Source organism: Lissotriton helveticus, chromosome 12 (assembly GCF_964261635.1).
Source record: "Lissotriton helveticus chromosome 12, aLisHel1.1, whole genome shotgun sequence".
In the NCBI taxonomy this organism is placed as follows: Eukaryota; Metazoa; Chordata; class Amphibia; order Caudata; family Salamandridae; genus Lissotriton; species Lissotriton helveticus.
In genome coordinates this window covers 692,714,396-692,728,425 of record NC_136073.1, presented here as the reverse complement: position 1 = coordinate 692,728,425, position 14,030 = coordinate 692,714,396, and the positions used below count along the sequence as shown (strand labels likewise).

The 14,030-nt window shown below is 45.6% G+C and overlaps 1 protein-coding gene across 2 annotated transcripts in view; it reads left to right on the top strand.

Annotated features, from left to right (window-relative positions):
- The window catches only part of HYDIN (HYDIN axonemal central pair apparatus protein), a 3,619,565-nt gene that overhangs the window by 2,961,871 nt on the left and 643,664 nt on the right, over positions 1–14,030 (top strand). For both annotated transcript variants that reach the window (XM_078670948.1, XM_078670947.1), the window contains one exon: positions 12,543–12,767. In XM_078670948.1, coding sequence (XP_078527074.1) covers positions 12,543–12,767 — 225 coding nt within the window. The remainder of the gene's footprint in view (positions 1–12,542; positions 12,768–14,030) is intronic.

Here is a 14,030-nt window from a genome sequence, read left to right as displayed (position 1 = left end):
CACTCAAAATTGGAGGAAAATCGACACACTTCCTCCACAATTGGAGATCGATAACGACAGATCGGTGGGTACTCCAATTAATCCAGCACGGTCACACATTGGAATTCAACTCAATCCCACCGTTAACTCCTCCTCGCAAACTTCCACACAGGCACCTTCATTTACTCCTGCAAGAAATCTCTTCAATGTTTAAGAAAGGAGCAATAGAGCGAGTCCCATCAGCTCAAAAAGGGAAGGGATTTTATTCCCGCTTCTTTTTAATTCAACAGAAAAAGAAGAAATGGAGGCCCATTCTAGATCTCAGGGCACTCAATACCTTCCTGAAGAGCCAATCGTTTCGAATGGTGACTATCCAGAAAATCCTAGGATCCCTAGAGGAAGGAGACTATATGACGTCTTTGGACCTGCAAGACGCATATTACCATATCCCGATACACAAACGCCACAAAAAATTTCTACGTTTCGAAGTAGCAGGTCAACACTACCAATTCTGTGTCCTCCCATTCGGCCTCAAATCGGCGCCACGCATTTTCACAAAGTGCCTGGCTCCTGTGGCAGCTTTCCTGAGACAGCAGAATCACCAGGTCTTCCCCTACCTGGACGACTGGCTGGTGAAAGCACCATCTTTCACAGACGCGCAGATGTCTTCCAACGCTTGTCTCGCTATTTTCCAGGACCTAGGTCTGACTCTCAACTACGAGAAATCGACCTTACAACCCACCAAAATTATAACATTCCTGGGGGCAACTCTAGATACGATTTCTTCCAAAGCCTTCCCATCTCAAGAAAGAAAACACAAACTGATGGCTCTGGCTACCGCAGTGACTTCAAAACACACCATCAAAGTCCGAACTTTCAAGTCACTTCTAGGGATGATGTCTTCTTGCATACTACTCATCCCTCACTGTCGGCTCAGAATGCGCCCCCTTCAGGAGGCCTTGACCAAACAGTGGACACAATGTACGGGTTCTTTCGAGGATCTCATCGTCATCACTCGACAAATAACCAAGGCTTTACTTTGGTGGACAACGAACAAGAACTTATCGAAAGGTCTAACGTTCTTGATGCCAGCAACTCCACATGTCATAACGACGGACGCTTCTCTAGAAGGATGGGGTGCAGTCCTTCAGGAATTGCAAATCAGTGGCAAGTGGACGGAACAAGAGAGAACTCTGCATATCAACCTCCTAGAACTAAGAGCAGTTCTACACTCTCTACAAGCATTCCTCCCTCGCATCGAAAACTCAGCAGTGCTTGTGAGGACGGACAACACAACCACAATGCACTACTTGAACAAGCAGGGAGGGACACGTTCACTGACACTGTCTCGCGAATCGCAAAGAATTTGGAACTGGCTACTACACAACAACATCAAATTAACAGCAGAGTATGTCCCAGGGAAAGACAACGTCATAGCGGACGCTCTAAGCAGGCAGAGGTCACTGTCCCACGAATGGGAACTGGACCAACAAGTTCTAAACGACATCTTCTCGGAATGGGGGAGACCGCAAATAGACCTCTTTGCCACCAGGGAGAACACCAAATGCCACAGCTTCGCAAGCTGGCATCCGCAACCGAGGTCACTAGGAAATGCATTTTCCATCGCATGGCGCAACGTGTTTGCGTACGCATTTCCGCCATTTCCCCTGATAACCAGAGTCATTCGGAAAATGAAAATGGAACACTGCACCTTGATTCTCATTGCCCCATACTGGCCGAGACAGCATTGGTTCACGGACCTCCGTCGCCTCTCAGTCCTACCATCAATCCATCTGCATCAACATCCCTCTCTACTCTCGATGTCCAAAGGCCAGGTACTCCACCCGAATCTGAAATCTCTCAGATTATCGGCATAGCTCCTGAGTACCGAGAGTTCTGCCACCTAAACATCCCGCAGGAGTGCAAGGAAGTCCTAGTTAAAGCAAGAGCAGTCAGCACAAACAAAACTTACTCCTTGAAATGGAAACGCTTTTGTGTCTGGTGTAAGGACAACAATCTACATCCTTTCAAGATCACTCCAGAGCAGTTACTGCCATATTTACTACATCTGGCACAATCAGGACTTGCACATGCCTCTATTAGAGTACATCTGGCAGCAATCTCCCGCTTTACGAGAACTTCAAAAGGACCTTCTCCATGGTCCAACAGATTAATAAAGCAATTCCTTAAAGGGCTCTATAGATCATTTCCAAGGCCAAGACGAGTTCCACCAACGTGGCACCTTAATGTGGTACTCAACCAATTGATGAAGCACCCATTTGAGCCCATCCATAGGGCTGATATCAAATTCATCTCATGGAAAACCGCACTTCTTTTGGCTTTAACCTCAGCGAGAAGGGTCAGTGAGTTACAAGCTCTTTCAATACAAGACCCTTTCATGCAGTTCAGAGAGGACAGAGTGATTTTAAGAACCAATCCTCGCTTCATTCCTAAAGTCCCCTCGGACTTTCATCTAAATGAACCACTTGTACTTCGCTCATTCTTCCCGAACCCCAGTACTGTGGCTGAAAGATCTCTTCACTCTTTGGACCTAAAAAGATGTCTAAAATTTTACCTAGACAAAACGAAACATCTCAGAAAAACAAATCAGCTTTTCATCGCCTTCAGCAGACCTAGAAAAGCCATGCCACTCTCCAAACAAAGCATTTCACGATGGATATCAGCGGCAATTGCTTTTTGCCATGACAAAGCCGGACGCCCATTACATTCCAAAGTCCGAGCGCATTCCACAAGGGCTGTGTCCACATCGGCGGCACTATTCGCTGGAGTACCGATTCTGGACATCTGCAGGGCAGCGACCTGGAAATCGCCGCATACATTTACCAGGCACTACTGCCTGGATACAGAACTGATGCAGGATGCAGCTGTGGGCCAGGCTGTACTTCGCCATCTATTCCAGTAAGATGAGCCTTCCTCCTTCCCACCGTCCTGCAATGGTATGCACATTTATTTCCTTTCTTATTTGTATTGCTGATGGTTACTAGTCGCATGATATGTATTATCTCAGACTGTTTGTTATGTTCCATCGCAAATGTGCATAATGTATTGCTTGCTATTCTGATTCAGGCATGTGAATCTATGAAAGACACCCATAATATTGGATAAGAAATGCGTTACTTACCTGTAACAGCAGTTATCCAGTATTGGTATCTTTCATAGATTCACATGCAACCCTCCCGCCTCCCCAGGAAGGACTCATCTCTCACTCCATAACATATGTTACGTCTACCTAGCTTGGTGCGTACGAAAATCTGAGAGACAGAGGCTCCTGGCAGGAAGGTTCTAGAGGGAGGTGGTAGCTGATTGGCTACCTTCAGGATTTTGGTCCTTTTTACAAAAGGACATAGATAGGCTACTAAGGCAAGGCCCTTAGGCCTACTTTTCTCTATGTATGTCTATAGGACATTACTTTTCTATGTACCTGGGCTTCCGTCTCGACGACGGGGAATGATTCAGGCATGTGAATTTATGAAAGACACCAATACTGGATAACTGCTGTTACAGGTAAGTAACGCATTTCTTAACCTTCCAAGTTCTTATTCCAGATCGCCTGTGTCTGTAAGACCTACTTCGAGATCAAGATCGCCCCTAATACAGCTGGTGCAATCTCCGAGAAGATGTGAGCGTACTCCTCCGAGAAAGTCTCCATCAGAGAGGAGGCGGACTTCACCCTCTCCTAGGTCTTCGCGTCACCGTTTCTCTAGGAGACGCGATGATAGATCCTCTACAAGGTCTACAAATTCGAAGAGGGATTACTCACCGACGCTGTCATCAACCCCTCCAAGTAGGATATCACCGATTGATGACGTGATTATCTTTAATGAAGTTCTCTGTCGAGGAGCAGCGAAACTTAATATCGAGATGCCGGTCTCTACTGCCAAGACAACGGTCATTTTCGAAACGTTACATCAGAAATTATCATCAAGGCCTTTACTTCCTCTAGTTCCAGGTCTGTTGGAACCTGCGGAGCACAAGTTCTTAACTCCTGCATCTTTGGGAGCGGTTCCTTCGCGGATCGCAAAGAAGTATAAGGCTCCGGACCATGATCCGTTATTTCTGAGGTCTGAGCCACAACCTGATTCGGTCATCGTCTCAGCGGCACGTAAGAATCAGACAGGAGCGACGTCATCCTCTGTGCCTCCTGATAAAGACAGCAAAACTATAGACTCAGTAGGGAAGAGAATGTGTGCCACCTCTGCTTCCTACATGAAGGTCGCCAGTGCCTCCGCTTTACTGGGTCGCTATGACCGCGCTCTCTGGGATTCCTTGTCTCGGTTTACAGAAAAACTTCCCAAAGAAGACAAGCATGACTTTCTTGAAATTCTTCATGAAGGTGGGCTAGTGGCTAACCAGGTGATTAGCGCAGCTGCTGATGCTTCCGACCTGTCTACACATGGTTACGCTCATGGACTCTGTGCCAGGCGCTCAGCTTGGCTAAGGCTCACAGATCTTAAGCCTGAAGCGCAACACCGAATACTTAATCTGCCGTTTAATGGAAAATCACTCTTCGGCTCTCATGCTGACGATGAGATGTCAAGAATGAAGACAGAGCTTGATACTGTGAGAGCTGTTGGTCTCGAAAAGAGAAAGGACTTTAAGAAAAAATACCGTCCTTACGATCGGAGACAGAACCAACAGAGGGTTCAAACCCCTCAATGGTCATCACAGCAGAATCAGGGAAGATCTCAGTTCTCCCAGCGTCGTCCTGGTAGAGGAAGGGGTGGCATTTCCAGACAGTCTGCACCTAGAAACAAGCAGCAACAACAAAAACAGTGAGTTTTTGCTTCCTCTGAGCCCGTTACCCACTCCGGTGGGGGGAAGTATTCGTTTTTGCCTGGAAGAGTAGAAAAACATCACAATCGACAAATGGGTGCTGAATATTGTAAAAAATGGATATACAATCAGGTTCAAGTCTCCTCCACCTTCCATTCCTCCTCAAAAGACTGTGATCCATCGACTTCATCTTTTGAAGCAGGAGGTGTCTGCATTAATCCTAAAGAAATCCATCGAGGAGGTCCCGAGGACACAGCGTCGACAAGGCATTTACTCCCGATACTTTCTAGTTCCAAGGAAAGGTCCAAACAAGGAGTTCAGGCCCATACTAGATCTCAGGCGCCTCAATCAATTCATTTGGCGAGAAAAGTTCAGAATGCTGGCGTTAAATCAAATAATTCCACTGATGCATCAAGGGGATTGGATGTGCTCTATAGATCTTCAAGATGCTTATTTCCACATCCCCATCGCCCCAAAGAATCGGAAGTTTCTAAGGTTCTGCATTCAAACCAGCCATTACCAGTTCATAGTCTTGCCCTTCGGGCTGAAGTCAGCTCCTCGCACCTTCTCAAAGTGCATGGCAGTCGTAGCGGCTTTCCTAAGGAAGAGACATATTTTCGTCTATCCCTATCCAGACGATTGGCTGCTAAAGAGTGCGTCTCTGATTCTGCTTCAGCAACATCTCACGTTCTGCATACATCAGCTGCGGAGGCTTGGCCTACACGTAAACTTCAAAAAGTCTATCCTCAATCCCACGCAGAGGATACACTATCTGGGCGCACTTCTGGATTCAAAGGACGCAAAAGCGTATCCTTCGGAGGAGAGACTATCCTCCATTCTCCTCAAGTGTCAAACCTTACTAAAGATTCCTCGACCAACGGCCAGGCAGATCTCGTCTCTGCTAGGGTCCATGGCCTCTTGCATTTTCCTCATTCCGAACGCCAGGCTGCACATGAGACCTCTGCAGCAGTCTCTGGAGGATCAGTGGTCCCAGTTTTCAAACCGTTGGGAGGACAAACTGTCACTACGCCTGTCAGTGCGGATCTCCATTCGATGGTGGATGCAGCGCAGTCATCTGGTAGTGGGAGTGCCTTTCCAGGAGGACATGCCCAGATGATCGCTGGTGACAGATGCGTCCCTTCAGGGATGGGGCGCCCATCTGGGGTCCCTTCAAGTTCAAGGAGTGTGGTCAGAGAAAGAAAGACTGTATCATATAAACATGTTGGAACTCAGAGCTGTTCATCTAGCTCTCAAGGCTTTCTTTTCCGCGATCAAGACATCCTCCCTGCTTGTTCAAACGTACAACACAACAACGATGTACTATCTGAACAAGTAGGGCAGAACGAGATCCAGACCTCTGTCGGTGGAAGCTCAAGCAATCTGGAAGTGGCTTCCGGCTCGGGGTATGAAAATATCACCTGTCCATCTGCCGGGTGTCCTCAACATCCAAGCAGACGACCTAAGCAGACACTTTGCAGAAGCACACAACTGGGTCTTAAAAGAAGAAGTGATAAGAGATATCTTCCAGGCCTGGGGGTCACCAGAAATCGATCTCTTTGCGGACGCCGAAAACGCAAAATGCCGCGTCTTCGCGTCCAGGTACCCACAACGAGGGTCCAAAGGGAATGCTCTATGGATGGACTGGTCAGAGACATTACTCTACGCTTTTCCACCGATTCCACTCATGTCCTTGGTGATCAAGAAGCTGTACAAGTCCAAGACCGACATGATCCTGGTGGCTCCGGATTGGCCTCGCCAATGGTGGTACCCGGATCTCCTGTATCTATCCAAAGTGCCACACAGGAGGCTTCCTTGCTGTCCGGATCTGCTGACCAGAGAGAACGGCATGGTGTTTCATCCCAACCTGCCGTCCCTGAAGCTAGCAGTATGGTTCCTGAGTTCGTCCAGTATGGACATCTAGGCCTCTCGCAGGACTGTATGCACATTTTAAGAGAGGCGAGGAGAGCTTCTACAAGAAAGTCGTATGCTTTCAAGTGGAAGCGGTTTTTCATGTGGTGTGCTGCTGAAGGTCATGACCCGATTCGAGGTCAGGAACAGGTACTGTTACCATACTTACTTTCTTTGGCCAAAGCAGGTTTACAATATTCCTCTATAAAGGTCCATCTGGCAGCAATAACAGCATATCGAAAGTCCCCTACCCAGGTTTCTTTCTTTCAAATGCCAGTTGTGAAGGATTTTCTGGAGGGTCTCGAGAAAGTGTATCCTCCTGTGAGGGCTCCCTCTCCTCCTTGGGAGCTGAATGTGGTTTTGTCTAAATTGATGGGTCCTCCATTCGACCCTATTCATAAGGCCTCCCTTCAACATCTGTCGTGGAAGGTGTCCTTCCTTGTAGCTATCACTTCTGCGCACAGGGTGAGCGAGATTCAGGCCTTTTGTGCTACAGAACCCTATCTCGTTTTCCATACGAATAGAGTGGTGCTTCGGACTCATCCAAGATTCCTTCCTAAGGTAGTCTCGGATTTTCACATTAACCAGTCAGTTACACTGCCTACGTTTTTTGCTAATCCGAACACTCCAGCTGAAAAGGCTCTGCACTCTCTGGATTTAAAAAGAGTTTTGAAGTTTTATCTTGATAAAACTAAGAGTATTAGAAAGTCTGATCATCTGTTTGTGAACTACGGTCCTCTGAATACGGGCTTGCCTGCGTCTAAGAGGTCCATTGCTAGATGGATTGTGTCATGCATTACGCTATCTTATCAATTGGCACGGAAACTAAGCATGAGCGCTAAATCCGCTCCGCTCGCGGATTTTGCGAATTTTTGGTAAATTCGCGATCCGCGAACTCTCGCGAATTTACCGAGAATTCGCAATCCGCGAGCGGCGGATTCCTAGGTCAAAAGTTCAACCCTTGCTGGCCAGTTGTTGTAACTATTTTACGATGGCGCCGGCAAGCTGCCAGCCCCATCGTAAAATAGTTACTAAATTAGCTTCAACAGGAAGCACTAATAGATAAAATCAAGCAGGCGCTCGTGCATCTGCTTTATTTTATCTATTCGCGCTTCCTGTTGAAGCTAATGTAGCAACTATTTTAGGATGGCGCTGGCAGCTTGCCGGCGCCATCGTAAAATAGTTTACAGGCAAGGTAGCTGTGCCCTCTTCCCAAAACGGTGGCGTCTTGTTGAATAAATATGAAGGGCAGGGTTCATTCTGGCACGATGGTCCTGGCACAAAATCAAACCTCAACCGGAAGCTTACTTATGTAAGCATGAGTCCTAGTTGAAGCTTAAATTCAGTGACTCATTTATTGGCCCCAAAAACAATCGTGAGCGTTGTCAAGGCTGGGCAGCTGTCTATGATCGGTATCTGACCTTTTATACACACAAGAGGCATGTGCACTCGCATGGAAGCCCCGCCCCAAATCCGCAATTACGAAAATCCGCAGATACGCGGATTTTGCGGATCCACGATCCGTGAATACGCAAATTCGTGAATCGTGGATCCGCAAAATCCGCCCATGCTTAACGGAAACAGCTCCCAGGCAAACCGAGAGCGCATTCCACTAGAGGAAACGCTGCTACTATAGCAATGCTTAAAAATGTTCCTGTTCATGAAATTTGTAAGGCAGCTACGTGGCGTTCGGTTCATACCTTTGCTCGCCATTACTGTCTTGATTCTGATACTCAGGCGGATGCTCAGGTTGGTCAAGCATCCCTGAGGAATTTGTTTGGGTAATATATATATTTGTGTACTGTTTAGAGAGTCTGGTATTCGTCCGCAGGGTATGGGATGGGCTTGCTACTCTATTCAGTGCTTATGACTATTGATGAGTATCCCCTGGAAGAGAAGGATTAGTTACTTACCTGTAATCCTAGTTCTCTTCCAGGGATATACTCATCAAAGTCATAAGCAACCCACCCTCCTCCCCGGGCGAATACCAGAGCTGTCTATTTTACATGTTACCCATGCGGTTATCACACTGTTATACGCCGTCCAAAAGAACTGACCTAACTGTCACCTGTGGTGCATGATGGGAGCCTGGAGGCTCACAGAAGTCTTAAAGGCACGGCGCCAGATTTTTCTGTTGTCACTATGCAGCCTATCTAGGCTAAAGCTGCCTCTATGATCCTGCCTGTTTAACCTTTGAAAATAAAGGTTGTGTGTTTCAAAGAAAACCAGGGCAGAGTTTTCTTCTTTACATTGTCATATAATGTAATTTATATGTCTTTATTTAGCAAATATAAAGCTTTACAGGCAATAATGGCAGTTTTTGAGCCTAGTATGGTGTATATTGGGCTGCATATGTATATGTATATGCATATTATCTATATATATGTTTATTTTATATGTATTTATATGTATTTATATATATATATATGTAGATATATGCATATTATTGGCTATTGCTCCGGGGTCCTGCACGTGGGCGGGACTATTCAGTGCTTATGACTTTGATGAGTATACCCCTGGAAGAGAACTAGGATTACAGGTAAGTAACTAATCCTTCCTCTCCCTTCCACAGAAGTTGTCTTTCCTCCGCTATGCTCGAGTTCCTGCTGTTACCACCACTAAACTAGAGCATTTGAGAAGGCTAGGCCTAAGTGTAAATTACTCAAATATTCTCACAAGTTACATGAGTTCAATATCTTTAGTGGCTTTTGTGCCAAACAAAGCTCAAGTGGGTGCAGCAGATTTGCCTGTGTCTGTCTCTTTCTCGTACCCTTTTGTGCAACCAAGCCCTGCAGTTGCCTTTTGGCAATCTGTCCTGTGGCGGGAGTGGATGGCATTCCTGCCCTCACGTGGAGTCCTTCTCCTTTGTAGATTACTGCAGTGGCTGCTGCAAGAAGGGTGATCTTCACAGGACTGGCTCCGGGGGCAGGCATATGCAGCCGTACTAGTCTTTGGCAGCAGCAGCTCACTGAGGTCAGCATAGACCAGCACTTCTGCATGCAAAATTTGCAACCTCAAGGACAAGTCTTCTTCATGGTGTCTGTGCGCTGTTGCAATTTAGTGACTGATTTGAGACCTCGTTGGCAGCTGTATAACCTGTCACTCGCCCAAGGGCAGGCTGCCAGGCATCACAGAAGGACACGTTGTGGTACAGTCTTATTTGCAGCGCCTCAAAAACTGCCCAGGAAGACTGGGCAATTAGTTCACAGCACAGGTCACTTCTGAATTGTTCTCTTGGGTTTGTCAACTTCGTCTGGGTGCTCCTCATGCCAGGAACACACTGGGCCTATCCTCCGAGTCAGTCTCTCTTGCAGGGCCAGGCACACTACTTCTCTCTCTCAGCAGAAAGGTGGGCTTCTAGGCTCTTCAGGCAGATACTCCACTCCTTTAAAAGAAAGTGTGGACTTCAAAAGATGTTCTCTCACATCTGGGACTGGCTGTTAGGTAGATACCAGTCCTAGTTATGCAAGCTTGTGACTGAATCAAAGTAAGTGGTCTGAACCCCACTTTGATACTTATTTTACATACAGTGAATTTGGATCCACTGACTCATACTGCAGGACCTTTTTGTGTTGATTTCCTCTCACGTCATTTCCATACTGCTCTGGTGTAGAGTGATGCCTTGATCAGCATATAGCAGTGTGGCTGGCCCCAAGCAGCGGTACAACATGGAGTGTGAGCTCTCTGCATCTGCCTGTCATTAGCCTAGTATTAATTAGAGACAAAAAGGCATTCAATGCCTACACTTTTCAGCACCGGTACTTGAACAACAAAAACTGCAGCCCCGCCTTCACTCCTACCATTTACCAAATGCCAGTGCTCATGGAAAACTAATTTGCAGTCGCTTTCTAAAAAAGTCTTCATCTAATTTTTAAAGGTGGCCCTGTCTGTATCCTACTGACTTCAGTGTCTGGTTCTCCACCCTCTAGCTACAGGAACGCAGGTACTTCACTGTCTGTTGAAGTTATCCTCATTCTCCATCTTGTGCCATGCTGTAACCTGTGGTACCTAAAATATATCCTGCTTGTCTCACTAGATACACAAAGTCCCACTACCATATGTGTGTCACATGCTCATTGTACATGCACATGTACTCGACATGCACATGTGATGTCGGTTCTTGGTTTCACATAATGGCGTAACTTTACATTAGAGGTGTCAGCAGTTCACACTATAACTGACACCGAGAAAAAGGTCTGGTTGCACTATAAGCCAAAAAGTGTGGTACGCTGCCAACACCGCTTTAGGTCAGACACTCAGGACAGTAGTCCCTTTTTAGGTCTCGCCTGTCGATGCGCATGCGCATCGAGCAAGCGAGACTATAGGGGCTCATCCATACTTTATCTAACTTTCAAGGAATCGTGGCGATTCCTTGCAGTGCCCGTGACTTTTAAGCTCAATGCGCATGTGCATTGAGCTTAAAAGCGCGTGCACAGCCGCCCGCATTCCTCCGACACCTTTGAAGTGAAACTTAGCTTCACTTCAAAGGCCCGGCTTGTTCTAATTTGAGGGCCCGCTTAGTGCGCTCCGTGAGGTCACAGGATAGGTCTTGGACCTTGCATTGTCAAGGTCAGGCCAAAACATATGTGCTCACAGTGGCCCAAATAAAAGTCAAGATACCAGCTTTACATGCAGCTGTGTGTCCGTATGCTGTGCAGGGGACTTTCATGTTGCTACACATATCATTCACACCTTAGTATCAGGCGGATGCACAGTTTATGAGCTGGCACCTCAGTGATTGTTTTACAAGTGTGTAGTGGCAAACCATAGAAAATGTTCTGTGGTGCTGGACTACGCTGATGGACACCCATGGTAAGCAAGGGCAAATATATCTGCAAGCGGTAGTGGCACTCGAGTAACCACAGTCAGCGCTAAAAGATATATTAATGGCAAATGAGTTTTAATGCCACTTGTTTAATATCATATTGCTCTCAACATTCAATTTATGCTTGTGAGTTATGCGACTGCACTAATTTCAGAGTACAGACTGATATTGCGCTCCCTTGGTTCACTACATTATAAAGATCCTGAATATGGCACAGATAGCTGGGTCTAGCGATAAATAAATGTTACAGCCCTGTAATTGTGCGTCCTTGAGCTCCATATTACACCGGAATCACTGCAAACCAACTCAATGAAATTGGGAAAGGGGATTATGGAAGAGGAAAAAAAATTACAAACCATTTTTCATGGAATATTTCTTTGCAGTCGGCTTTAAGAGTTCTTATAAAGTCCTTGAGATTGTTTTTTCCTCCTTTTGTGTAATCTGGGGCTGGAAACCAACTCAGGGTGTTGTGCTACAGCAATAAAATAGAGCTTAAGGATGAGCAATGACTATAGGTTTAATTTGAATGTCTTTGCTTCTGTGTGGTCTTCTCGGAGCCAATCCATTTGCGCCTGCTTTGAATGTAGCAACTGAACAAGGCGGCTTCATTGTGCAGATTGCATGGGATGATCCTTAGTAATTTACACCAATTGGGCATTGTTTGAAGAGTCAATAGCAAGAAAATATTTTTGAAACACAATAGAGAATATTATATGCGACTGTCCTCCATGTATCTCCTCAGATACATTCCTTATACCCGTATTTATCTGGTTTGTATTTCTGAGAAATGCTGTTCAATCACAGGTACAAGAAACCCGTGAAACAGGTCCTTGTGTCTTCAGTATGATAGTTATTGCTGGTTTTCTTCTCCCATGTAACCTTTTTCAGAAATAGTTTTGAGGCATGTACAGCATGTAGAGCTTATCAAACGCACAAAGCAGATCTGGGAGGAAAAAGTAAAGCATAGACCGAATATTTTTGATGAAAAAAAAATCTAGGGTCATGTACATTACTAACTATACTCTTTTTTTGCTAGTATCCCGAACCTAATGGCACAGCAGCAAGGCCCAGTTCTGGCAGTGAAGGGTAAAAGCATTATGCCGTATTGTCACTTTGAGCTTGAAGACTCTGATTACATCAGTCAAAGTAGACGCAACCCAGACCAGCGAGGTCCGCGTGGTGCTCCACCAGGAGCCACCCTGGATTCCAACACCAGAGTCATTGAATTTTCGGCCGTTGGAGTGAACACCAAGAACAGCAGGTGAGTCCTGCAATCGTTCACAATTCCCTTTTAAATACACAGCATTGCTTATGGATTACGGGCAGCTCACCTCTGTTTGTGTTCTCTGGTTGCAGATCTCTCACCCTTTCATAGGTAGTTCATGGATTTCATGCCTTCCACCATCTGTGAATTGCAGGTTATTTCACCATTGTACAGTTTTTTGGTACCCTTGCTCCTTGGCTTTTGCTTTTTGGTTGTCAGGCTTGCCCCCACTTGTCTAGTTCAGATTTCTTACTCAATGTGTTATTGAAAGGAAAGGCTTCATATTTCTCCCCTTCTAATGTTTTTTATATGATAGTTCGTTTGCATTATGTGTGGCTTCGGATATGCAAGTTTTTAATCCAGTGTATGCACTCTGAGCACTCTGAGCAGCCCGTCACTTATCCCTTGCTCTGCGTTTAAATGGCAGATTTCAGAGGCAATGGGATAGTTACATGAATGTAGACATGTGACCTTAATTTATAGTTTTTTGTTGGAAGGAAATTGATCCTCATGAAGGTATCTCTATTGTAAGTCCACCCCACCCCATATTTGTCCAATAGATTGGAGCGTTTTTATCTAATTAACCATATTTTGTGGTGGAGGTCTTTTACCAGTGCCTGGAGACTGCCTGAGTGTTTAATCTTCAAATATGTTCTGATAAACAAATGATCATTGTATTTTATGCCCTCTGACTTGTATTTGTCTCATTAATTGTTTCTAAAATATGTGCACTTCACATCAAGTCTTGTCCAACACTGCCCAAAACAAGACAGTTAACCTGAAACGTCATTGTCTCTCAAGCCAGATTACTGATGACATGTGTCTTTGCTCTTTCGAAAGTTGACCATGAAATGCTTTATGAATTTCTATAAATGTATCGTGTGGAGAAACAACCTCAAGGTCTACACATTTCATACCTCACACCTTTCCCAGGCTCTAATAATCTGACAGCCTTCAGCTACATATATATTAAGAAACCAAGGACAATGAAATAAGTGAGTCCCTGTCAGATCCGCAAATGTAGCTGAATGACTTTTTAGACATGTTGTACTTGAGAAGAAAAATGTCATGCTTAAGTAAGAAGCCATTGAGAGCTAGAAAGATGCTTAAGTTGGAGAAGAGGACAGTTTATTTTAGGTTAAGCTCTGGGCGAACGTGAGTAAACCACACTCATTATGCCAATATTAAAACAACCAAGACCCACTAAGAACAAAGGGGATATTTCTTCACTCTTCTCTTGATCAACCAGGGCAGGCTATC